The sequence below is a fragment of the Rhinopithecus bieti genome, unplaced genomic scaffold (genome assembly GCF_001698545.2).
Source record: "Rhinopithecus bieti isolate Rb0 unplaced genomic scaffold, ASM169854v2 scaffold_77662, whole genome shotgun sequence".
In the NCBI taxonomy this organism is placed as follows: Eukaryota; Metazoa; Chordata; class Mammalia; order Primates; family Cercopithecidae; genus Rhinopithecus; species Rhinopithecus bieti.
The window spans coordinates 256,040-283,263 of record NW_016829485.1 but is presented as its reverse complement, the minus strand read 5'-3'; the positions used below and the strand labels follow the sequence as shown (position 1 = coordinate 283,263).

The following is a 27,224-nucleotide window of genomic DNA, read 5'->3' as shown; positions in this document are numbered from 1 at the left end:
TTACCATGTTGGCCAGGCTGGTCTCAAACTCCTGACCTCAGGAGATCTGCCCACCTCAGCCTCCCAAAATGCTGGGATTACAGGCGTGAGCCACTGCGCCTAACAAGGTTGTGAACCTTCTGGCAAAACTGACCCATATCAAATGAGTCAGAGGGACTCCTGCCAAAACCAGTTTCCAACCAGCTTTTGAAGCGGCTGTCTCAAACTAAGCAGAAAGTCAGGAGGGGCAAATGTGATTACTGGATCATATTTGATCTGGCGGTGAGCTTTGCCAGCAGTAGCATCCCCGGCAGTTTACCTATGTAGCTGGAGGCAATGAGGCTCACGTGAGTCCAGGGCCAGGGACTACAAGTGAGGGAGCCACGCCGCAACACATGCCAGGGCCCAAAGCATGTGCTTTTCTTACTTAGGGTTCTCATAAACCACTATGATCTCCATTAAAACCACTACTCCACCTGCTCTTCTCTTAGCCAGAGCATGAAGAAGCAGGGAAACTTCTTCAGTTTCTTTGTGATTGAACTGGACAGGGGAAAAGATTGGTCTCTGTTAAGGAGCCAATGGCCAGAAGCCTTTCTTCTATTATTTAAAATTTTTCATTTTTACTATTTTTTTTTTGAGACGGAGTCTTGCTCTGTCGCCCAGGCTGGAGTGCAGTAGCGTGATCTCAGCTCACTACAAGTTCCGCCTCCCGGGTTCACGCCATTCTCCTGCCTCAGCCTCCCGAGCAGCTGGGACTACAGGCACCCGCCAGCACACCCAGCTAACTTTTTGGGGGGGATTATTAGTAAAGACGGGGTTTCACCGTGTTAGCCAGGATGGTCTTGATCTCTTGACCTCCTGATCTGCCCGCCTCAGCCTCCCAAAGTGCTGGGATTACAGATGTGAGCCACCGCACCTGGCCTTTTACTAGTTTTTTAAATGAGATGTCGTATTGCTATGTTGTCCAGCTGGTCTGAAACTCCTGTCCTCAAGTGATCCTTCTGCCTTAGCCTCCCAAAGTGCTGTCATTATAGGCATGAGCCACCAGGCCTGGCTGGAAAGCAGCTTTTCCTATCATACTAGTTATGGGGCAAATCTCTGAACTTTGCTTTATTTCTCATGATGATTACATTGAAAAACACACAAATAAACACCTCAATAAAAATATTAATTACCTGGTAACCTTTATTTGGGAAGTGAAAGTAACTGTGAAACAGTGCTTCATAAGGCATGGCATACAAGGCCTTGGTTTCCAACGCCGGCAAGGATGAGGCCCAGTCCCACACTCCCTCGCAGGCACCCTTGCTAAGATGTCCTCCTGGGTGACCAAAACGGTGGTAACAACATAGCCAAAGTTACTTTTACTTGGGTAGGATGATTGCAGAAGGCATCACTATGCAGAGCTTCCAGACCTTTCCGTGCGTCATGCTCTCCAGAGGATGCGCCAGGTGTGTTGGATTTGCATGCACAAAGACAGGTGTGCGCCCAACCCACCCCGGGCTGGGCAGCAAGATGTCTGCTCACCTACTGCACTAGACTTCCCAGCCTCCTTCCACACTCAGAATCCTTAAGGAGGATGAAAAGAGACCACAGAAACTAAAGCAAGATTAGGATGCTGCAAAGAAAGATGCTCTGATACACAAAAGCCAAAACATGAGGCAAGGAGGGAAAAGTAAAATGAGGCACACAGACAGGAAGTTAAACTATGCAGTTACGCTGCTGATTTAGAAAGATGTTAAGACACACACTAGATGCAAATGAAACCCATCCTGCTCCCTTCCTCCAGAAGACATTGTAATGCAGAAAGCAAAAATACTACATCCTTCTTGTCGTCAGCACTGTTAGTATTCCACACTTTAATATTTATGGTGTATCACATAAAAAACAAAGTCATATACTTTTGCATTAATAAAAAAATAGCAAATCCATATAATGGCAAAATCAGGAAAAAAATTCTAGTATTTCCACAAAATACATAATATCTTACAGATGATTATGTGGACTTTAAATGTTTGCAGCCCTACAGAGCTTTTGTTGCCAATTGAAAAACAAAAAAAATCATCCCAACATAGGATGTTCAAAAAGCCTAATTCATAAAAAAGACAATTTATTCTATGTTTAATATAGTGTTTTTTAGGATGGTAACATAAGTCATGCAAGAGCTCTGGAAAACAAAACAAGAAACTATGATGTCGGCTGTGGGTTAAATAAAAAGAAAAAAACCACACACACAAAAAAGAATATAAGGAATGGTTAGTGGTGCTGCCAATTAAAAAACAAATTGTAAATCATCTTACCACCCAAAAGTGATGTGGAAAACTGTTTGAATCTGAGCATGGACATGGTTGTAGTCATCTTTTGGAATTATAAATGAAAGTGACAGGTAACTACTTGTGTTCCATTCCTCAAAGGAGTAGATTCCTATATCCAAATGATCATGAATGCCCCTCCCATCCCACACTCAGATGGAAAGCAGCCAGAACCCCTGCCGCTGGATTCTTCAGCACCCTTGGGACAGTCTCCAACTGACACTTTGCAGCAGAGGAAGAGGGCAGGCACCTTTGGTGACTCTTCAGTGAGACTCCATCGACATTCAGAATCTTAAAATGTTGGTAATGAAAACCATGGACCTCCAAGTCATCCTTACCAACCTCAAATGTAGTGTTGTGACATCCAACGAAGGACTTCCACGTCACGTGGGAATAAATTTGAACAGATACATCCAATTGAACATAGTGTCTCAGATTTCAAACAAATACAGCTCATCTTTTGCCAAAAAATAAATATAGTGGAATGCAAGTTTGAGGGATGGAAGAATATATAATCTACCAACTGTCAAGGAGTACAATTTCATTGCAGACACAAAGACTCAACAGTTTCAAAGAATTTTTTAAAATTAAAAAAAAAAGTTTGCACTTATTCCTCACAAAATCTTCACTTTTGGACCTATCCCAATTGAAGCTACACACTGAATTTATTAATACAGCATTAAGTTTCTTTGTGTAAAAAAATCTTTGTACACAGTAATAAAAAAAGATAAGGCAAGATGCATTAAACAGAAACCTTCTGACTCTTTTCCTCTGCGTTCTTACAGAACCACTGATGACTATCTGCAACAAAAGAGTTAAGTTTCTGATTTTCCGCATCAAGCATCTTATGCCTTTGCTGTGGTAAGAATTCTGTCCGAGCACCCTGAAGGACAGATGCTGGTGATGGTCTTTGGCACTTACGCTGGCAAACTGAGCTTCTTTCCCTTGAGTACTAGAATTTCAAAGAGAAGAAAACAAAAGGTTACTGATATTGACAAACTTAGCTTCCTTATTCCCATTCCTAGAAGTCTCCCACACACAAGATTCTACATAGTAAGGTATAGGAAATAAGCAATTGTATTTTAAAAATACAAATTTCATCGAAAGTGCCACTAAATTCATGATGGCTTTTTGTTACTACGACTTTCACCCTAATCAATATATAGTAAAATATAGCTTATGTGGGAGGCCTGTGAAATTCTGGGTACTAAAACATAAAGGCCGGGTGCAGTGGCTCATGCCTGTAATCCCAGCACTTTGGCAGGCCAGGGTGGGAGGATCCCTTGAAGCTAGGAGTTCAAGACCAGCCTGGGCAAAAAAAGTGAGAGCGACCCCATCTCTATAAAAAAATTTTTTAAAATGAAAGAGGTGTGGTGGCATGCACCTGTAGTCCCAGCTACTCAGGAGGATGAGCAGGGAGGATCACTTAAGCCCAGGAGTTTGGGACTGCAGTGAGGAAGGATCACACCACTGCATTCTTGCAGCCTGAGTAACAGCATGAGAACCCTGTCTTTAAAAAAAAAAAAAAAAAAAAAAAAAACCACAAAAGATGGCTAGGTGAGGGAGCTCACACCTATAATCCCAGCACTTTGGGAGGCAGAGGTGGGCGGATCTCCTGAGGTCAGGAGTTCAAGACCAGCCTGGCCAATATGGCGAAACACCATCTCTACCAAAAATACAAAAATTAGGCTGGGCACAATGGCTCACACCTGTCATCCCAGCACTTGGGGAGGCTGAGGCGGGCGGATCACCTGAGGTTGGCAGTTTGAGACCAGTCTGACCAACATAGAGAAATTCCATCTCTACTAAAAATATAAAAATTAGCTGGGCGTGGTGGCGGGCACCTGTAATCCCAGCTACTCAGGAGGCTGAGGCAGGAGAATCACTCGAACACGGGAGGTGGAGGTTGCAGTGAGCCCAGACTGCACCACCGCACTCTAGCCTGGGCAACAAGAGCAAAACTCTGTCTCAAAAAAAAAAAAGGGCTAGGCACAGTATCTCACGCCTGTAATCCCAGTACTCTGGGAGGCCGAGGTGTGCCGATCACAATGTCAGGAGTTCAAGACCAGCCTGGCCAACATGGTAAAACCTCGTCTCTACTAAAAATACAAAAATTAGCCGGGCGTGGTGGTGCATGCCTGTAGTCTCAGCTACTAGGGTGGCCAAGGCAAGAGAATCACTTGAACCTGCAAGGTGGAGATTGCAGTGAGTTGAGATTGTGCCACTGCACTCCAGCCTGGGTGACAGAGCGAGACTCCGTCTCAAACCAAAACAAAACCAGCCAGGCATGGTGGTGTGCGACTGTAATCTCAGCTACTCGGGAGGCTGAGGCAGGAGAATCGCTTGAACTTGGGAGGCAGAGGTTGCAGTGAGGCGAGAGCAAGCCACTGCATTCTAGCCTGGGCGAGAGAGAAAGACTCGCTCTGGAGGAAAAAAAAAAAAAAAAAAAGGAAAGATGTAAGATATATATGCTCTTTTTTTTTTGAGACAGAGTTTTGCTCCTGTTCCCTAGGCTGGAGTGCAACGGCGTGATATCAGCTCACTGCAACCTCCGCCTCCCTGGTTCAAGAGATTTTCCTGCCTCAGCATCCCGAGTAGCTGGGATTACAGGCATGTGCCACCATACCCAGCTAATTTTGTATTTTTAGTAGAGTTGGGGTTTCACCATGTTGGTCAGGCTGGTGACCTCAGGTGATCCACTCACCTTGGCCTCCCAAAGTGCTGAGATTACAGGCATGAGCCATCACACCCAACCTATATATGCTTTTTACCTAGCAATTCCACCATTAGGAATTTTATTGTATAGCTGGATTTTTAGCCTGGGATCTGTGGTTGGGTTTCAGAGGTTCCTGAATCCCCCAAAACTATATGCATGCATTTGGGTGCATATGCATAAATACGCTTTTTTTTTTTTTTTGAGACAGTCTTGCTCTGTCACCCAGGCTGGAGTGCAGTAGCACGATCTCGGCTCACTGCAAGCTCCGCCTCCCATGTTCACGCCATTCTCTTGCCTCAGCCTCCCAAGTAACTGGGACTACAGGTGCCTGCCACCACTCTCAGTTAATTTTTCTTGTATTTTTAGTAGAGACAGGATTTCATGTGTTAGCCAGGAAGATCTCGATCTCCTGACCTTGTGATCCGCCCACCTTGGCCTCCCAAAGTGCTGGGATTACAGGCGTGAGCCACCGCACCGGGCATAAATATGCTTTTTTTTTCTGCACAAGGATGATAGCTTTCATCAAATTTTTGTAAAGTTCACATGTCCTATATTCATACAAATGCAAAAACACATACATACAAGGATGCTGATTTAATGACTGGATTTTCTTTTTTTTTTTTTTGAGACGGAGTCTCGCTCTGTCGCCCAGGCTGGAGTGCAGTGGCCGGATCTCAGCTCACTGCAAGCTCCACCTCCTGGGTTTATGCCATTCTCCTGCCTCAGCCTCCCGAGTAGCTGGTACTGCAGGCGCCCGCCACCTCACCCGGCTAGTTTTTTTGTATTTTTTAGTAGAGACGGGGTTTCACCGTGTTAGCCAGGATGGTCTCGATCTCCTGACCTCGTGATCCGCCCGTCTCGGCCTCCCAAAGTGCTGGGATTACAGGCTTGAGCCACTGCGCCCGGCCTAATGACTGGATTTTAACAGCAAACCAGTAACAGCCTGACCACCCATGAACAGGGGTTGGGTAAATAAATCATGGTACATGCACATAATGAAACACTCTGTGGCTACTGAAAATTATGTAGATTTCTAGTGACATGAAAAATATGAGTGGGATAAAAGCAGTGTGTAGAACAGCATGTACAGTTAAGTCATGTGTCTGTGTGTGCTCAGAGAGGCATCTGGTGTTAATGTTTACTAAAACACCAGATGAATTTTTTACAGTGAAAATGTGTCATTTTAGGAAAAGTGATTGCAAAAGAAGAAGGATTCTTTTCTTTTTTTGAGACGGAGTCTCGCTCTGTCGCCCAGGCTGGAGTGCAGCGGCCGGATCTCAGCTCACTGCAAGCTTCGCCTCCCGAGTTTACGCCATTCTCCTGCCTCAGCCTCCTGAGTAGCTGGGACTACAGGCGCCCGCCACCTCGCCCGGCTAGTTTTTTGTATTTTTTAGTAGAGACGGGGTTTCACCGTGTTAGCCAGGATAGTCTCGATCTGCTGACCTCGTGATCCGCCTGTCTCAGCCTCCCAAAGTGCTGGGATTACAGGCTTGAGCCACCGCGCCCGGCCAAGAAGAAGGATTCTTATATTTTAAAAAGACAACATCCTGATCCAGAATGTTACTGGTCAATCACAAAAGTGTTTCTCTGGAGCCAGTTTATGAGAGAGTGCCAGGTTAGAAAAGTGCCAGGCAAGGGTGCTCCTAAAAGAACATGTGACTCTAGAAACAATGCAGGCCACATCCAACATACCTTTTGTAATGTACAAGTAGAAGAAGTCACAGTATAGGATGGTCTGGACTACACCGGCCACCACAGCAATGAGGTCAAAGAAGCCCTCAAAGTAGAAGCGCCAGATCCAGTTGACAAGATACAAAGCACGATAGAGGCCCAGGAAGAACAAGTAGTGTGTGGTGATGGTCTCGGCCTCCCCGGTCTTGCTGATCATAAAGAGCTGTGGAAGGATAGCCACGGACTCCAGGTAGATGGAGAAGGTCCAGAGAATCTAGAAGAGAAATGGCAAGCTTCCATCAGGACCCACTGCCCACCAGAAGCTCAGAGGAAACGCTCTTGCTTGCTTTACCACAAAGCAGCTTAAGATGAGTAGGGAGTGGGGCATGTCGGCCCAAAATAGAACAACAGCTTGGCAACTGCATAACCCAGTGGTCCCCAACCTTCTTGGCGCCAGTGATTGGTTTCATAGAAGACAATTTTTCCACAGACCAGCAGGGTGGATGGATGGTTCTGGGATGATTCAAGCACACTGCAATCATTGTGCACTTTATTTCTATTATTACTATAATATACAATGAAATAATTATACAGCTCATCATAACGCAGAATTAGGAGGAACCTGAGCTTGTTTTCCTGCAACTAGATGGTCCCATCTGGGGGTGATGGGAGACAGTGACAGATCATCAGGCATTAGATTTTCATAAGGAGCACGCAACCTAGATCCCCCACATGCGCAGTTCACAAAAGGCCTCTCGCTCCTATGAGAACTGAATGCCTCGCGCTCCTATGAGAATTGAATGCCTCGTGCTCCTATGAGAATTGAATGCCACCACTTATCTGACAGGAGGTGGAGCTTGGGTGGTAATGTGAGTGATAGGGAGCAGCTGTAAATACGATGAAGCTTCACTTGCTCACCCACCGCTCATCTCCTCCTGGGCAGCCTGGTTCCTCACAGGCTATGAACCGGTACCAGTCAGTGACCCCAGGGGTTGAGGACTCCTGGCATAAATCACAGAAACTTAGGCAACCTTTAAGAGGCAGGGCACTGCCAGTGTGACAAGCTGGGTAACCTGGACATCTCTACCACTTTGAATTTTCATCACCCTGTCTCTCCAGGTTTATTTTTCCCTCCTCTATTTTCTATGAATTTACATACAGACATTTCTCCTGGACAAGCTTGTCCTGCTCCAGATCTGGGATACCAAATCAACCTGCTTTCCGCCAGGGCTGACAATACTGATAATTGATAAGTTCCTTCCACTTCCTTGCTGCTGTCTTTCCTCGCTGACTGATCTTGCCAGACTACTGAAATATTTTAACTATTTTTCTTATTCCTTAAGCTTTCTGGTGTGGTTAAATCAAAGGGGTAGAAGTCAGAATTGTAATTACGGAAATTCTCTGCCCAACATATGACTTTATTCATGATGATAACAGGAGGACTTTCAGAGGGTCCTTGAGTGTTTTAAAAATCCAGGCATGGTCGGGCATGATAGCTCACGCCTGTAATCCCAGCACTTTGGGAGGCCGAGACAGGTGGATCACCTGAGATCAGGAGTTCAAGAGCAGCCTGGAAAACATGGTGAAACCCGGTCTCTACTAAAAATACAAAAATTAGCTGGGCATGATGGCGGGTACCTGTAATCCAAGCTACGTGGGAGGCTGAGGCAGGAGAATTGTTTGAACCCGGGAGGCGGAGGCTGCAGTGAGCTGAGATCATGCCACTGCACTCCAGCCTGGGTGACAGAGCGAGACTCCATCTCAAAAAAAAAGAAAAAAACAAAAGTCCAGGCACTCCCAGCATCCATCAGACACTCAGGGTAGCACAGTGACTTGATCGGTCCCAGGATGTGGAGCAGCACCGTTTGCCTGTTCAGTAGAGAAAGAAGAGGTAAAAGAGCTACTCGGGAGCAGATCAGTGCACTGCACAGTGCTAGGGGCACCACAAACCACCTTTCCTAAAGGCAAGAGGTGCAGAGTGCTGCTAAGCAGGGTAATAGACACAACATCAGTGCACATCTGTACATGAAAAAGAAACAAAATGTGGGCTACAGGAGGGAGACTGTGTTCTTCCAACACTGGTACAGGCAGGGCTGTGTTTGGTACCACAGAAGTCAAGATAATGAAATACAGTTTCAAGTTTCTATTTCAAATGAATCAGACCGTAAGCTGTCAGCAGACACCCAAATATGTGGGTGCTTAATTCTCATCTACGATTTTTTACACCAGTCATGAACACTGCATTAGAGTTTGCCAAACCAGAAAATAAAAACAAAACACCCCATGAAAACCTACATGATCTGCAAACATGCAAACAGGTCCATTCACCTAGATGACCAGAAAGGACCACTAAATAACTTTTTTTCTTTAGATGGAGCCTCGCTCTGTCGCCAAGGCTGGAGTGCGGTGGCTCAATCTTGGCTCACTGCAACTTCCGCCTCCCAGGGTTAAGTGATTCTCCTTCCTCAGCCTCCTAAGTAGCTGGGATTACAGGCGCACACCACCACACCCAGCTAATTTTTGTATTTCTTTCTCTCTTTTTTTTTTTTTGTGATGGAGTCTCACTCTGTCGCCCAGGCTGGAGTACAGTGACGTGATCTCAGCTCACTGCAACCTCCGCCTCCTGGGTTCACGCCATTCTCCTGCCTCAGCCTCCCAATTAGCTGGGACTACAGACGCCTACCACCACGCTTGGCTAATTTTTTTTTTTTGAGACAAAGTCTCGCTCTGTTGCCCAGGCTGGAGTGCCGTGGCGCCATCTCCGCTCACTGCAAGCTCCACCTCCCAGGTTCATGCCATTCCCTTGCCTCAGCCTCCCAAGTAGCTGGGACTACAGGCGCCTGCCACCACACCCAGCTAATTTTTTTTTGTATTTTTAGTAGAGACAGGGTTTCACCGTGTTAGCCAGGATGGTCTCAATCCCAACTTTGTGACCCGCCTGCCTCGGCCTCCCAAAGTGCTGGGATTACAGGCGTAAGCCACCATGCATGGCCAATTTTTGTATTTCTAATAGAGACAGGGTTTCACTATGTTGGCCAGGCTGAATGCCTGAACCTCTGACCTCAAGTGATCTGCCCACCTCAGCCTCCCAAAATGCTGGGATTATAGGCATGAGCCACCAGGCACAGCCCTAAATAACCTCTTTTTTCTTTTCCCTCAAGACAAGAGTCTTGCTCTGTAACCCAGGCTGCAGTATAATGGCATGATCTCAGCTCACTGCAACCTCCACCTCTTGGGTTCAAGCGATTCTCCTGCCTCAGCCTTCTGAGTAACTGAGATTACAGGCACGTGCCACCACACCCAGATAATTTTTTGTATTTTCAGTGGAGACAAGTGTTGCACCATGTTGGCCAGGCTGGTCTCGAACTCCTGACCTCATGATCCACCCAAAGTGGAGGCGGAACTCTGCCTCGGCCTTCCAAAGTGCTGGGATTACAGGCATGAGCTACCATGCCTGGCCCTAAATAACCTTTTAAACTAACCTCAAGAGGAGAGAAATCGTGATTGACTAAAAAGGAGAGGCCTCCCACAGGGACCACCAGAAACTCCACTCGGAAGGTATCGTGATTTCCATCGTAGGTTGCCTTAAATTTCAGGTAGATCAGGTACACTGTGGCGTAGGAGCAGGCAAGGTAGATAACCTACAAGCAAAAGAAAAAAATACCAGGTGTCAATACCTTGCTACTGTTCCAGCTCCCCCAGCTTTTTTTTTTTTTATTATTACCCGTGTATTTAGAAAGGCAAGATTTTCTTCCTTAGCCTGTTTTTGGAATTTTAAAACTTAAATATAGTAAAATTCTCTTTTTTGGAGGTATTCAGTTCTGAGGCATAACTACCACCAAAATTAGGACACAGAACAGTTCCATCACCCCCAAAATTCTGCTATGCTGCCCCTTTGCAGTCAAGCTCCCCCAGGCTTCCTTCATCTCCTGCAATGCAATCACACTTATGTTCTCCATCCAGTTTTGCCTTTTCTACAATGCCACATACATGGAGTCATATAATATATTGCCTTCTGAGTCCAACTTCAGTTAGCCTAATGCATTTGAGAGTCAACCAAACTTATTGTGTATACAGCAGGTCTGCCAATAACATCCTTTCGTTGTAACATTGATGAGAAAAGAAACTGATTCCCAGCTGGGGCCACTGACCACATGGCGTTTGCACGCTCTCCCTGGGTCCACATGGGTCTTCTCCAGATACTATGGTTTCCTCTTACATCTCAAAGATGTGCTTGTTAGGTGAACTGGCATGTGAACTGTCCTAGTGTGAGTGTGGGTGGGGTGAGCACGCCCTGTGATGGAATGGCATCCTGTGCAGTGGGGGAAAGTTCCCTCCTTGAACCTGAGCTGCTGGGATAGGCTCTGGCCACCTGGGACCCTGAACTGAAGTGGGTTGGAAAATGAATACAAATTATGGCAAAATAAAAATTCATAAAGTAGTATACAATAATTATACAAATGTACAATAAACAATGTAGTACAAAAGCACTCAGTGAGCCTGCTATAATTGTTATTGTTTGTTTTTGAACTTCATGGTAGTAGGAGGTACTCCTTATAATTTGTGCTTTGCAAACATATACTTTTCTTTTTGTGAGATAGAGTCTCACTCTGTCGCCTAGGCTGGAGTGCAGTGGTGCGATCTGGGCTCACTGCAAGCTCCGCCTCCTGGGTTCACACCCCATTCTCCTGCCTCAGCTTCCTGAGTAGCTGGGACTACAGGTGCCCGCCACCGACACCTGGCTAATTTTTAAATTTTTTTTTTTTTTTTTTTTGAGTTGACAGAGTCTCACTCTGTCGCCCAGGCTTGGAGTGCAGTGGCCGATCTCAGCTCACTGCAAGCTCCGGCCTCCGGGTTTAAGCCATTCTTAACTGCTCAGCCTCCCGAGTAAGCTGGGGCTACAGGCGCCCGCGCACCTCGCCCGTCTTAGTTTTTTTTTTGTATTTTTTAGTAGAGACGAGGTTTCACCGTGTTAGCCAGGAGGTCTCGATCTCCTGACTCGTGATCCACCCGTCTCGGCCTCCCAAAGTGCTGGGATTTACAGGCTTGAGCCACTGCGCCCGGCCTTAAATATTTTTAAGTAGAGACGGGGTTTCACCTTGTTAGCCAGGATAGTCTTGATATCCTGACCTCGTGATCCGCCACCAAAATAAATAAAAAATCGGCCTCAGCCAGAGTGCTGGGATTACAGATGTGAAGCCACCGCGCCCAGCCTGCAAACCATATACTTCTTGATTAACCCACCACCATGACCACCATCATAGAACATGAATTCCTAAAAAATTGGATAAAATATTATGATATAGCTTTTAATATATTACATATTTCTTAACTATAGCTCACATTGGCTGGGTGCAGTGGCTCACGCACTGTAATCCCAGCACCATGGGAGGACAGAGAGATAGAGGCGGATCACGAGGTCAGGAGATCACAGACCATCCTGGCTAACAATAGGAGAAACATGGTAAAACCCCGTCTCTATTTAAAAAATACAAAAACTTAACTGGGCTTGATGGCGGATGCCTGTAGTCCCAGCTACTCGGAGGCTGAGGCAGAAGAATGGTGTGAACGTGGGAGGCGGAGCTTGCAGTGAGCTGAGATCGCGCCACTGCACTCCAGCCTGGACGACAGAGTGAGATTCTGTCTCAAAAAAAAAAAAAAATTTATAGCTCACATTTGTTTTGGGCCTTTTTTTTTGAGACAGAGTCTCACTCTGTCGCCCAGGCTGGAGTGCAGTTGTGCAATCTCGGCTCACTGCAACCTCCACCTCCCGGGTTCAAGCGATTCTTGTGCCTCAGCCTCCCAAGTAGCTAGGAACACAAGCGCCTGCCACCACGCCCAGTTAATTTTTATATTTTTAGTACAGACGGAGTTTCACCATGTTGGTCAGGCTGGTCTTGAACTCCTGACCTCAGGTGATCCGCCCGCCTCAGCCTCCCAAAGTGCTGGGATTACGGGCGTGAGCCACTGCACCCAGCCTGTTTTGGGTCTTTATTTAAAAGTCTGGGGCCGGGCGCGGTGGCTCAAGCCTGTAATCCCAGCACTTTGGGAGGCCGAGACAGGTGGATCACGAGGTCAGGAGATCGAGACCATCCTGGCTAACACCGTGAAACCCCGTCTCTACTAAAAAAAAATACAAAAAACTAGCCGGGCGAGGTGGCAAGCGCCTGTAGTCCCAGCTACTCGGGAGGCTGAGACAGGAGAATGGCGTAAACCCGGGAGGCGGAGCTTGCAGTGAGCTGAGATCCGGCCACTGCACTCCAGCCTGGGCCATAGAGCGAGACTCCATCTCGAAAAAAAAAAAAAGTCTGGTGGTGTTTTTGGGACCAGAAATATGCTGTAGGAACTTAATTCTTACTTATGTCAATTAGCCTATGGTAAAACTGGCTTCAGTGTATGTTGTTTCACTTCAAGAACCTACCAATGACATTAAGTGAGGGCCTAGTGTTAATAATTTGTTCCTTTTATAGCTGCATCCATTGGTGGTCCATTGTATGGATGCACCAGTTTATTTATTCACTCACCAGTTGAAGGACAGGTGGTTTCTGATTTGGGGGGACAGTGGATAAAGCTGCTGTGAACATTTGCATACAAGTGTTTGTGTGAATGTAAGTTTTCACTTCTCTTGGGTATGTACTTAGGGGTCGGATTGCTTGGTCATATGTTAAGTGTAACTTTTTTTTTTTTTGAGACGGAGCCTTGCTCTGTCGCCAGGCTGGAGTGCAGTGGCGCAATCTCGGCTCACTGCAACCTCCACTTCCCGGGTTCAAGCAATTCTCCTGCCTCAGCCTCCCCAGTAGCTGAGATTACAGGCGCACGCCGCCACACCCAGGTAATTTTTAGTAGAGGTGGGGTTTCACCATATTGGCCAGGATGGTCTTGATTTCCTGACCTTGTGATCCACCCACCTCGGCCTCCCAAAGTGCTGGGATTACAGGCGTGAACCACCATGACCAGTCGTAAATTTAACTTTATAAGAAACTGGTGGCCAGGTACAGTAGCTCAAGCCTGTAATCCCAGCACTTTGGGAGGCCAAGGTGGGTGGATCATTTGAGGTCAGGAGTTCAAAACCAGCCTGGCCAGCATGGTGAAACCCCATCTCTACTAAAAATACAAAAAATAAAAAAAAAAAAGGCCAAATAACATGTATTCCTCTGACCCCAAAGAAAAGTCTGATATTCTAAAATTACATCAACTCTCAGACTGCAGAAATTAGGCTCAAGAATCAAATAGCAGGTTTAGTCCAGGAACAGAAACACCTGAGAGGTAGCTGTCCTGCCTAGCACTACTTCTCCCCAGGAAAGACAAGACTAGGCAGATGACTCAATAGGAAATTGACAGCAGTTATGAAGCCCTTATATGCTTTTAAAAACTACAAAGACACTAAATTGACCCTGACACTTCATCATGCAGTTATATTTGCAAATAAACAGTCAACATGGTATTAAAATTGTTGTTCATACCCATATACCAAAGAACTACCCCCAAAAGGAATCAAGGAACATTAATACACTATTACAGGAGTTCTCTCCACACACAAATATATGTACACATATGTGAATAAATACAAAATCTACATGCATAAACAAAACACACATCCATCTACACGTGCACTGAACCCCCTCAGCACATCCAGCCAAGGCTCACAGCAGAGAGGCCCCTCAGCAGGACCTAGCCTGCGGCCAGCTCAACGTTAATAAAAACTTGATGGGCGTTATTTCCACTAAGGCCTTAGCAGTAGCTGGAGAAGAACAGCTGCTTCTCTCCTCTCACCAGCACGTAGAAGTTAAAGTAAAAAGACACGAGCACCTCAGGTCTCAGGCCAGACTTTCAGGACATTGTGCTTAGAAACTACAACCAAGCAAGCATGGATTCCTCTGAAACCTGGGCATCCTGAGTGGGAGGGAGGATTCTTGCTCACACATCTCAAGTTTTAACTTGCCTGGACAAGTGGGGACCTAACCTTTTTTTTTTTTTTAAGACAGAGTCTCACTTTGTCACCCAGGCTGGAGTGCAGTGGCGCAATCTCGGCTCACTGCAAGCTCTACCTCCCGGGTTCACACCATTCTCCCGCCTCAGCCTGCCAAGTAGCTGGAACTACAGGCACCACAACCTCGCCCAGCTAATTTTTTGTATTTTTAGGAGAGACGGGGTTTCGCCATTCACAGGATGGTCTAGATCTCCTGACCTCGTGATCCGCCGGCCTTGGCCTCCCAAAGTATTGGGATTACAGGCGTGAGCCACCGTGCCCAGCCCCTAACCATTTTTAAGTAAGCTCATTTCCTGAATACTAGGTTCCCATCACTTGGTAATGAAGAATCCATTATAAGTGACTCAAATTTGCTTTTTAGTAAAGACCAGACTCACATATTGCTTTGTCTCCTTTCAACAGTAATTATGCAAATGCTCTTGAACATAAAATGTTGGGGGGAGGTTGTTTAGATGCCATACCAAATAGGATTCAGTTTAAATACTACTTCCTTGAGTGTGCTAATAACCAAATGTCCTAGAATAGTGCCTGGCGCACAGGTGCTCAGTATATGTAGAATGAAGGAAAGAAAGAAAGAAATCAGACTCCTATTACATATCCCGAGAGCCCCTGTTTTGTTTTGTTTTGTTTTTCAGACAGGGTCCTGCTCTGTCACCCAGGCCGCCAGGCTGGAGTACAGTGGTGTGATTATGGCTCACTGCAACTTCAACCTCCAGGGTTCAAGCGATCGTACCACTTCACCCTCCTGAGTAGTTGGGACTACAGGAGTATGCCACCATGCCCGGCTAATTTTTGCATATATATATACATATATGTTTAGAGACAGGGTCTCACTATGTGCTCAGGCTGGTCTCGGATTCCTTGGCTCAAGCAATCCACCCACCTTGGCCTCCCAAAGTGCTGGGATTACAGGCATGAGCTACTGTGCCTAGCCTGTTTCATTCTTTTTATACCCATAGGTTCGCAGTCTCTTGTACTTTTCCTTTGTAGCACCCATCATAAATTGCAGTCATTTGTACTGCCATGATCTGTGTACTCTCCCACACCAGAATAGAAACTTCTGCTTATTTTCTGCCACATCCTCAGTTCCCAGCTCTATAGGTGTTCACAAGCATGAATTCAACACTGTGCGAAAGAACTGAAGCTCACGTAGTCTACAACTTCCCCCAGTATGGGGTGTGTGCCACCAGTGGTACACAAAGTGTTAGGTGGTGTGCAAACATTTTGTATTTTGATAGTTATACATTTGTTTTAATGTGAATTCGAAAAAAATATAAGAAGGACAACAAAGGTGTTACAGATACTAATGCTTCGGACAAGTTGAAAGGTTTAAAAAATATGTTACTACGTAAATGACGCATAGAGATCATTTAAGCATGGCAAATGTAATAAAAATGACACATACACAACAGTTTAAGAAAAACTGACTCAGTGGAAAAGAAAAAAGGTAGATGCCTATACACAGTTCCTCACACAGCAGCAAAATGAGACACTGCAACTAGGAGTCCTGCTTTCATTCCTTGTTATGTACCAACTTGCTGGATTTCTCTGGGGACTCTGTAATTTCCCACAGCTTGAAAATATAATGGTTACCCCTCTTTCTTATAGAGTTATCGAGAGCTCTAGATTTATCATACTTAAGGAACCTAAAATAAAAAAAGCTCTAACTTCAAAGTACTTTAATTAACTACTGTTTGAAACCAAAAATGTATGCTTACTGATAACTCGTTTATTCCCAGTTATATGTACAAGGTGGTCTGAAAGTTTTAAAGTCAAGAACAGCATATTAAGACATTATTTTTGGAGCATTTTTAATTAAAAATACACAGCTGACATAAATGAAGTTTCCATAGACCTGTGCACTGTAGATGAAATACATTTCAGTGGATGGCATACTATACCTTCATAGATGTGTTATACAGTGAAATAAATGAAGTAAAAAGATCCAGGTAACGAGTTGTGAAGACCAGTGCAAACAGAAGCTGGCTTTTCCCAGAAATACCTGGAGAAACAGAAGGGAAGTATTAGAAAGGCCTGCAGAGTTTTAGGATTCCTGTGGATCACACTGTACAGGGAGTGCAGACAGCGAAGGAGTGGCGCGTGGGGTCAAAGGCCCAGGTCTGGGGAGGGCTCTGAATGAACAAGAGCAGTTGTAGTTTTTCTATCCCTTAACATTCCCAAACATGCCCCTTTTGGGAGGCTCTAACAGGCTTTTCTGTCTCACTATAAAGGGCGACCACAGGAAAGGGGCTTCATTATGCCAGAATGTGTATCATTCAAAGGAATCTTATATTTCTCAAACATATCTCCTTAGGCAGGAACAAATTTCTCAATAATTCTGCTGTCATTTAGTGTTATAACTTGTCTCTTACATTCAGATTTTTCTTTTCTTTCTTTTCCCCCGAGACAGGGTCTCCCTCTGCTGCCCAGGGTGGAGTGCAGAGGCACGATCATAGCTCACTGCAGTCCTGACCTCCTGGGCTTAAGCAATCTTCCCACCTCTGCCTCCAGAGTAGCTGGGACTAGAGGTGTGAGCTACCACACTCAGCTAATTTTTAAACAAATTTTTTGTAGAGATGGAGTTTCACTATGTTGCCCACACTGGTCTTGAACTCCTGGGCCCAAGCAATCCTTCCAGCTTCCCAAAGTGCTGGCATTACAGGTATGAGCCATCTCGCCTGGGCCTTTCTTTGCATGGTAAAACAATATCTCCATGGTGAGAAATCTTTTGAGAATGGAGATGGAGTCTACTGTGATTAAAGGGGATGAGGAGTCAAGTGAGAAGCACTGACTCAGGTAAGAGTTGGGCAGGAACTCCTGCTGGAATAATGGCATCACCTCCCATGGTGACTTCTTTGCTAAGCGCGGCAATCACTTGGGTATGTTAAGATTTTTAAAGCTTCCATCTCAGTTGGGCATAGTGGCTCATGCCTGTAATCTCCACATTTTGGGAGGCTAAGGCGGTAGGATCGCTTGAACCCAGGAGTTCGAGACTAGACTCCGTCTCTACAAAAAATAAAAAAGTGACAGCCAGGCAAGGTGGCACACACCTGTGGTCCCAGCTACATGGGAGGTTGAGGTGGGAGGACTGCGTGACTCTAGGAGGTTGGGGCTGCAGGGAGCTGTGGTCATATCCCTGACCCTGTCTCAAAAAACAAATTAATTAAAATAAAATAGAAATTCCACCGTATTTGTATAAAAATGTTCCTGAATGCTAGGACAACATGAAGGTAGTAACCCGCAACTACAGCCGGTCTTCAAAAGCAGCTGTCTTTTTTAAAACCTTGAAACTGTGTTTCCACCTCCAACCACCAACCCACCTCTAGAGCACTACATGGCACATCCACACTCAGCCAGGAAGGCTGGACGTTTATGTGGTGTGCACACAGCTTTTCTGACATTTATATTTGACCAAATATTTACTTGACAAAGGACATGAACTATGGGTTTCAGATGCTGGAGACTGAGCGAATGCATTAAAGAAAGTGAAGGCTAACTAAATGTCAGAACCCACCTACCCTCATCTATAATGCAAACTTCACACTATTATACATTTTAGTAAGTATGAATTTAACAGAAGTGTCACTTCACCCAAATCATTCACAACACTCCTCTGGAACATGAAAAGCACATTATTTTTCTTTTCTTTTTTTGAGACTGGGTCTCACTCTGTTGCCCAGGCTGGAGTGCAGTGGCACAAGTACAGCCCACTGTACCTCTGACCTCCCTGGGCTGAGGTGATCCTCCCACCTCAGCCTCCCCAGGTACTACAGGTGGGTGCGCCACCACGCCTGGCTAATTTTTGTATTACACATTGTTTTTCAATATTTTATGAACAATCATTTTGCAGCTTGCTGAAACTGAAAGCCTGAATGTAAGAATGTTACTTTCTCAGATGAATAACTGTAGTCCTAGCCTATTCACATACACACCTAAATAGAAATGGAAGAAAATGTTGACGCCACCCTTCCAGATCCATCAATAGAAACCAACTTCAAGGGCCAAAGGAGGAGACACAGACAGTAAATCTGCTCTGCTTAGTCTTTTCCCCAGTAACGGATAACTTAGTTTTTCCTACAGAGACCAGTGTTCCAAAGGGGAAATAACAAGGCTGCTGCTAACCAAGAAAACTGGAGGTTTCAGAGGGGGAAGAAGAAAGAACAGGGAGCAGTCAGACCATACCTGGTATTTGTTGAAGCCTTGAGAAATCAATTTCTAGCTTATTTCCTATATGGTTCTTTCCAATATTTTAAACACATAAGCATACAGGATACAGATAGATGAATTTTGTGGGAAAGGGTTTTACTCTAACAGAACTTTGGAAGTCAGGCAGATTTGAAATTGTGTCCTCATTCCCAGCATTCCTATACTGAAAACCAGGGACCATCATATTGTCTTTACCAGCCCCCCACGGGGACCCAGCTCACATCCCACCTCCTCCGGGAGGTCATCTCTGAAGATACCCTCCCTCGGGACTGTTGATTCATTCAGCAAGCACATAAGGGGAACTACTTCATGCCAGCTGCTGCCCTAGCTCCAATTACAGTACTTATAAAAATACACTGTGATGATGTGGTTCCTGCCTCTCCTCTCCCCCAAAATCCCACTCAATACCAAGATCTTTAAAGGCTGGGGTCATGCCTTATTCCATCTTGTATTCCCTGCATGGGACACTGGGCCCTGACACACAGGGTTTCAGAAAATATTTGCTGAATGAATAAATGGACAAAAGAAAATGGAATTCATTTTATCTTCATGTCATGGGGGCAGTCTCATTTCGTGGTATTTTGGGAGAACACTTGTGAAGAATGTGCAGGTCATACTGTGTCTCTGTGACTGTAAATAGGGCTCTGCCCTAATTTACTACTAGCTGGAGGGCGAGAGAGCCCCGAATGTGCACAGGGCAGTGTGTGGTTTGCAGTCCGTCCATGGAGTGGCATCCACGCAGGACCACCTTGCTGGAAATCTGCAGATGCTAGTGTGGTCCCACACCGTTCTCCCTAGCCCGGGATGCTAATTAGGAAGTAGGAGCTTCTTCCTTTTTTTTTTTTTTTTTTTTTTTGAGACGGTCGAGTCTCGCTCTTTCGCCCGGGCTGGGTGCAGTGGCGGATCTCAGCTGCACTGGCAAGGCTCTGGACTCCGCCATCCCGGGTTTACGCCGATTTCTCCGTGCTGCCAGCCTCCCGGGTAGCTGGGACGTACAGGTGCCCGCCACTCGCCTGCGTAGTTTGTTTTTTGCTATTTTTTTAGGTACGAGACGGGGTCTTACACCGTGTTCGCCAGGATGTCTCGAGTCCTCCTGAACCCTGTGATCCGCCCGTTCTCGGCCTCCGCAAAGTGCTGGGGATTTACAGCTTGGAGCCGACCGCGCCCGCCGGCTGTGGCCGCTTCTTCCTTTAACACAACAAAACTGTCCTGTCTTCACAGGAAAACGGGAATCCTCACTGAAGACAGAAGGGTGTGGGGCAAGAATCTCCTGGAGAGTTTGGGGATAGAATACCTGCTATTAAACCACAGCAGCTCTCCTAGTCAGTTTCTCTCCACTTTGAGATCAAAACATGCTAAGGTTACCAGGTAATAAGCTCTCCCAGAATACTCACTTTTGTAAATGTTTCTGAAACTGACATCCCCATACCAAATACACTAAACATCCATATTAAGGAGTACCACTTGTTAAATGGAAATCAATCATTAAACTTAACATCATTCTTGTCTTATCCTACTGGACTAGGTTAAATGTCTTTTGTTTTCTGTTTTGTTTTGGAGATGGGGTCTCTCTCCGTGGTCCAGGCTGGAGCACACTGGTGCAATCATAGCTCACTGCAGCCTTGACCTCCTAAGCTCAAGCAATCCTCCCAATGAGGTATTATACATTACAAAATAGCTAGAAGAGAGGTTTTCAAATGAAGAAATGATAAACACATGAGGTGATGGAAATAACTACCCAGATTAGACTATGTAACATACACATGTATTGAAACATCAACTTGTACCCCATAAATAGATCCAATCATAATGTATCAATCAAAATTTTTTAATCCATAAAAATAATGCAAATTAAAACACATAAACCAAAAATAAGACGTGAACATTTTAAAATTTGATATTGTCAAATTTCTTCTAGAAAGGCCATGCCAATTTACATATCTACTAACACCAAATCAAAAGACCCTTTTTTCACACCTTTGCCAACATTTCCCTACCCAGTGGTATGCACTGCTGTTCTTTATTATTTGCCCGCCCCCCCCAGTTTTTTTTTTTTGAGACAGAACCTCACTCTGTTGCCCAACCTGGGGTATAATGGCAAGATCACAGATTGCTGCGGCCCGGGGCTTAAGTGACTCTCCCACCTCAGCCTCCTGAGCACCTAAGACACAAGCACACGCCACCACGCCCACCTAATGTTTCCTTTTTTTTTGTAGAGACAGGGTTTCACACTGTTGTCCAGGCTGGTCTCAAGCTCCTGGCCTCAAGTGATCCTTTAGCTTTGACCTCCCAAAGCGCTGCCACCACACCTGGCCTGCACTGCTATTTTAATATTCAAATTCCTAACTCCTAGTGAGACTGGGCATCCTTTCATGCTTCATTGGTCTTTTGTTATTCTTCAGTGAATTGCCAACTTTGCCCATTTTTCTGCTGGGTTATTTGCAGGAGTACTTTACTACAGATATTAACCTTTTGTCACTTAGGTATATTACAGATTATTTCACTCAGTTTATTGTCTTTAGCTTTGATAATATTCTGAATTAAGAAATCAATTTGGAGAGATGTCATCTTTCTTCCTCACCAGCCTGCCTGGGTGCTCTCCAGGACTGTAGTATGAACATACATGCAGGTCGTCTTCTATGTCCATCAGCAAAGTTTAGTATTTATTTTTTATTTTTATTTTTATGAGACAGAGTTTCGCTCTTGTCGCCCAGGCTGGAATGCAGTGGCGCGACCTCAGCTCACTGCAACCTCTGCCTCCTGGGTTCAAGTGATTATCCTGCCTCAGCCTCCCAAGTGGCTGGGACTACAGGCACACGCCATCACGCCCAGGTAACTTTTTTGTAATTTTAGTAGAGATGGGTTTCACCATATTGGCCAAGTTGGTCCTGAACTCCTGACAGGTGATGCACCCACCTCGGCCTCCCAAAGCGCTAGGATTACAGGTGTGAGCCATGGTGTCTGGCCATCTTTTGTACATTTTCATATCATTTCAACTACATTACAGCTTTCTTGAGAATAGAAACTTTTCTCTTTTTTTTTTTTTGATTTTTGTTTTTTGTTTTTGAGACGGTCTCACTCTGTCACCCAAGCTGAAGTGCAATGGTGTGATCATGGCTCACTGCAACCTCGACTTCCTGGGCTCCAGTGATCCTCCCCACTCAGCCTCTGAGTAGCTAGGACCACAGCGCACCACCACGGCTGGCTTATTTTTGTATTTTTGGTAGAGACAGGGTTTCACCATGCTGCCCAAGCTGGTTTTGAACTCCTGTGCTCAAGTGATCCACCCACTTTGGCCTCCTAAAGTGCTGGAATTACAAGCATGAGCCACTAAGTCCGGCCGAGAACAAAAACTTTTTTGTTTTGTTTTTGTTTGTTTGCTTGTTTGTTTTTTGAGACGGAGTCTCGCTCTGTCACCCAGGTTGGAGTGCAGTGGCGTGATCTTGGCTCACTGCAAGCTCTGCCTCCCGGGTTCACACCATTCTCCTGCCTCAGCCTCCTGAGTAGCTGGGACTACAGGCGCCCACTACCACACCCGGCTAATTTTTTGTATTTTTAGTAGAGACGGGTTTCACCATGTTAGCCAGGATGGTCTCAATCTCCTGACCTCGTGATCCACCCGCCTTGGCCTCCCAAAGTGCTGGGATTACAGGCATGAGCCACCGTGCCTGGCCGAGAACAAAAACTTTTAATAGCTGCAAGCTGCTGTTCTGAATTGTGTGCCAGTGCCTTGCACATAGTGGGTGGTTAATAAATGTTTGAGAGTAATGATTACTCAGAGACTGGCACTCAAAGGAGCAGAGGCGACAACAGCTACAGAGGGAGCTGCACATGTGATGCAAAAGCTTCTTGGAGTACTCCCCATCTTACCCACTATATTACTCCAAAAATATCAACTGTCCCGTATGTGAAATGTATGGACACCATAAGCTTCAGTATGGTGTTTGGTAGGATGAAAAGTTTACAACCTACATAACAGCTGACAACAACCTAAGCAACAGGGGAAGGAGGGAAGGAGAGAGACTTGTAGGGGAAGGCCCGGGGTCGTGGATCTCAGAAAGACTCCTCTAGCTACAGTAGATACACACTACTGATCACTAGCTACAGTAGATACACACTACTGATCACTAGCTACAGTAGATACACACTACTATAGATACAGCACGACAGTAGATACAGCACTAATAACCATTGGCCTACAGGAAAATTTGAATAGGAAGCCCTTCATCTAAAACCACCGCTTGTTCTTCCAAGGTTATGTAGGTCAGTGTTTAGGACAAAAATAAAGTGACAACTTGAGCATACTGTGGATCGAGCTGTAATAATTCAGAATAGGAGAAACTCACACTCCATTTTGGCACTCTTCTGTAAAGACAATAGCAGATACAGCCACAAGAGAATGCAGACTCAAACATGATCAACTCACCGCTGCCACTTTAAAATGGTCCTTAAAGGCAGCTGTTCTGGAATCTGACTATGAGGAACAGAGAATCTCCAGCTTCTGCACGAGTCAGCTTCATCCCTGACCCTTATGGGGTAAAAAGCACTATGGTTCCGAGACTAAAACAGAATTTTCAAAATCGGTGCTAAAATCCTAAAAATGAACCTCCGTATCAGTATTTTCAAAATGAGAAACACAATCTGGATGCACGTGTCTCCCATTCCAGTCATCTGAGAAAGTCATATCAAATTCTTACTCTTTCAAAAGACTCTAAACAACTTTTATAATTTAGTATGGAAAAACAAAGCAGCTTGTCAAAGTTAGCATTTAATTCTGAATAAATGATCTGGGTGATTTACTTAAAATCAGGAAAACACACAAACCAGGACAGAAATCATCCTAAGTCTGAGAACAAGAACAGTTTAATAATGTCCCGGGAATAGATGGCCAACACACACACAAAGTTAACTAATCTATTTCTCTTCCTTCATTAGCATTTTAGCTGAAGTATTTCATATTTTCCTGATATGCTCCTGAATCTCTCAAATGAAAACAGTGAATAGTAAAAAACAAATGGCCTGGCGTGGTGGCTCACGCCTGTAATGCCAGCACTTTGTGAGGGCGAGGTGGGCGGATCATGAGGTCAGGAGACCGACACCAGCCTGGCCAACATGGTGAAACCCCGTCTCTACTAAAAATACAAAAATTAGCCAAGCGTGGTGGCAGGCGCCTGTAGTCCCAGCTACTCGGGAGGCTGAAGCAAGAGAATCGCTTGAACTCGGGAGGCGGAGATTGAAGTGAGCCACAATCACGCCATTGCACTCCAGCCTGGGGCACAACAGCGAGACTTACTCTCAAAAAAAAAAAAAAAAAAACAAAATAAAAAAACAAATCATTATTCTGGAGTTGCACTGAATTCTCCCAAATATCTTAGTTTGGATAAAAGTTTAAGAGACAGCACACTTCAACACTTAATGATTTGCTGGAGGAGGGGATTCTGAAAAAATATGGAAAAAAATAAAGAGACTCACACAAAGATTTTGGAGCAAAACTAAAGATTAAAAGTAACATCACCAGGCACTGTGGCTCACACCTGTACCCAGCCGCTCAGGAGGCTGAGGGAGGATTACTTGTGCCCAGGAGTTTGAAGTTGTAGTGAGCCGTGACACAGCCACTGCACTCCAGCCTGGGGGACAGAGTGAAACACCGGTCCCACTCTTTAAAAAAAAAAAAAAAAACAAAGGTGACATCTGAGTGTGACAAAAAAGGATCTAAACATCGTGGTTTGGTATCAAACATTTATTTAGGCTCCCCTAGACATTCATCTATGAACCCAATCCTTTGAGTTACTAATTGTGCTTTAATCCTGGCTCTATCACTAAATTTATTTGACTCCCTAAGACTCAGATCCCCCCTCCACAGAATGGGAACAATAGCACCTACCTCCTCAGGTTATTTATTTATTTTATTTTCTTTGAGATGGAGTTTCACTCTTGTTGCCCAGGCTGGAGTGCAATGGCGCGATCTCGGCTCACAGCAACCTTTGCCTCCCAGGTTCAAGCAATTCTCCTGCCTCAGCCTCCCGAGTAGCTGGGATTATAGGCATGCACCACCACGCCCGGCTAATTTTGTATTTTTAGTAGAGACGGGGTTTCTCCATGCTGAGGCTGGTCTCTAACTCCTGACCTCAGGTGATCCACACACCTCGGCCTCCCAAAGTGCTGGGTTTATGGGCATGAGCCACCGCACCCGGCCATCCTAAGGTTATTTTAATGACTACCTGGGATAAGCCATATAAAGCACTCGGCTGACTACTTGATATATAGCAAGTGCCTAAATGTCACTTATCCACATTGCTGCAATGATGTGTTGTCATTGGAAACCATACAATGGAGCCTCTCAGAAGTATGTATCAACTGAGAGATCACCTCCAAGTCAAACACACTGGCACATGGACTTTGTAACACCCATTTTAACTGCTCAAAGGTCTTTTGGGCTTTGCTTACTTCCTGGATCTCAGTTATGTTCCAAGGAGATAGGCGAGGCCTGCAGACAGCAGAGTCAGAGAAGTGAGTGGGACTTTAGATGCCAAAATTTTTAGAAATAAATCAGGTAAATAGAGTCTCTGCCACCCAGATCCTTCAGGATCATCTTTTACTGCCTCTGAAAAAATTTAGTTCTTGAATTCAACAAAATTATTTCGCCAAGCATCAAAATAAGTTTGAGGAATTTTAAGAAAGTTAAAGCCTGGGCAACATGGTGAAACCTTGTATCTACAATAAATAGCCAAAAAAAGAAAAGTTAGGCGTGGTGGTGCACGTATGGAGCCCCAGCTATTCAGGAGGCTGAGGCAGGAGGATTACCTGAGCCAGGGGAGGTAGAGGCTGCAGTGAGTAGTGATCGCACACTGCACTGCAGCCTGGGTGACAGAGCGAGATCCTGCCTCCAAAAAAAAAAAAATAATAAGTTAAAAAACTCTCAAATATTACACCTTTAACGAAATGTAAAAGTCCAAAACTATTATCTGGGAAAGACTCTTTTCACTGCCTCCTAGCAGTGCCTGCATGACATCTGTACTCCTGAACAGGGCAGCAGCCAACTCACTGATGACGTGGAGTAAGAAACTGCAGGAACCCATAGGAGGCCTCGGCGGCCCCCGGGCGCTACAGTTTTAAGAGAACTCATTATTAGACGGAGGCACTTAAGAGTTTGACAAACCAGATCGTTTCCCAAAGCAGCATTAATTACGCCAAGAAAATCACTGAGACCTCCCCGCAAGCCCCTCCCCAACGGGTGTGATCTTGGACCCAAGGGCTTAGGTGATGCCCACACAACTCTAAGGACAGGCCTGACCCGACCCACACCTAGAACCCGGGCCTTGCACGGGCAGGGTGGGGAGCCGGGTGACCTCTCCCTGCGCCCGCCCCACCTCCCGAGCTAGCTGGGCTGCCACGTCAGGCCCAGCCGGCCGCGGTCCTGCCCATCCTCCTCCCGCCTGTCCCATTGATTCGCGGGTTCCCTGCAACCCCGGGACCCCCACGCGGGATCTCGGCTGGAGAAGGGCCCCTATTCAAGCCCAGGGAGGGGCCACGCCTGCCGGATCACCCGCCTCACGCCAACTTTTCAGACAGAGCAGGGCTCCGCGCAGCCGGGTGCGCCCCGACGGCTCAAGTTCGCGCGGGGATCGAGTGCAGAGCGGGGCCCGGCGCTGCGACACCGGCCCGGCGCTCACCCCGAGGGCCCGCAGGCCGCTGCCCCCCGGGCCCGGGCACCCGTTAGGCCGGCCGAGGGGGTGGTCGCGGCCGGCGCGGCCCCACTGGCCTTGGGGGGTCGCCGAGGTCTGCGGGTCCTCGCGAGACCCGGTCGCGCCCAGGCCTCTCGGAGGCTTCTCTCTCTCTCTCTCGTCTCTGTCTATCTCTGTGAGGAGCGGCGTCTTCCATCTCTTCCAGATCTTCAGCAGCAGGATGACGATGGCCGCCAGGTGGGACAGGTCCCCAGTCAGCCGGAAGATGTTCATGGCGGCGGCGGCGGCAGTCGGCGCAGCGCGGCGGCCCCGGGGCTGGGCGGCTTAGGCAGCGGCGGCCCCTGAGAGGAAGCGGCGAAGATGGCGAGAGCTGCCGCGACGTGGCCAGGGACGTGGCCGAACTGCCGGCGCGCGCGCGCGCGGGGCAGCCTGGGAGAGCGGGGCCAGGCCCCGCCCCTGCCCCGCCCCTTAAAGGGGGCGCGCCCCAGCACAGGCTCTGCAGGGCAGCTCGCAGGGACTCCCTTGCAAGAAGACACCGGACTGTCTGCCAACTTTTCCCTACCGGGTTTCCGGCTTCTTCTCGGGGGGGCCAGCAGTTTCCTTTACTTTTTTGAAATAACACTCCCTGGGGATCTTTTTTTCCCCTCCCACATATCAAAAGAGTTCTA

The 27,224-nt window shown here is 46.2% G+C and overlaps 1 protein-coding gene across 2 annotated transcripts; it reads right to left on the bottom strand.

Annotated features, from left to right (window-relative positions):
• Window positions 1-1,144: 1,144 nt before the first annotated feature.
• KDELR2 (KDEL endoplasmic reticulum protein retention receptor 2) lies at window positions 1,145-26,981 on the bottom strand. Of its 2 annotated transcripts, XM_017864763.1 has the most exons (5): window positions 26,754-26,981; window positions 16,567-16,682; window positions 10,158-10,316; window positions 6,697-6,949; window positions 1,145-3,240 (listed from the first exon to the last, which is right to left on the bottom strand). In XM_017864763.1, the coding sequence occupies exons 1-5, from the start codon at window positions 26,827-26,829 to the stop codon at window positions 3,206-3,208; spliced, it is 639 nt and encodes a 212-aa protein (XP_017720252.1). In that variant the 5' UTR covers window positions 26,830-26,981; the 3' UTR covers window positions 1,145-3,205. The 2 variants fall into 2 exon arrangements, with proteins under 2 accessions (XP_017720252.1, XP_017720253.1); XM_017864764.1 differs by lacking the exon at window positions 6,697-6,949.
• Between the last annotated feature and the right edge of the window lie 243 nt (window positions 26,982-27,224).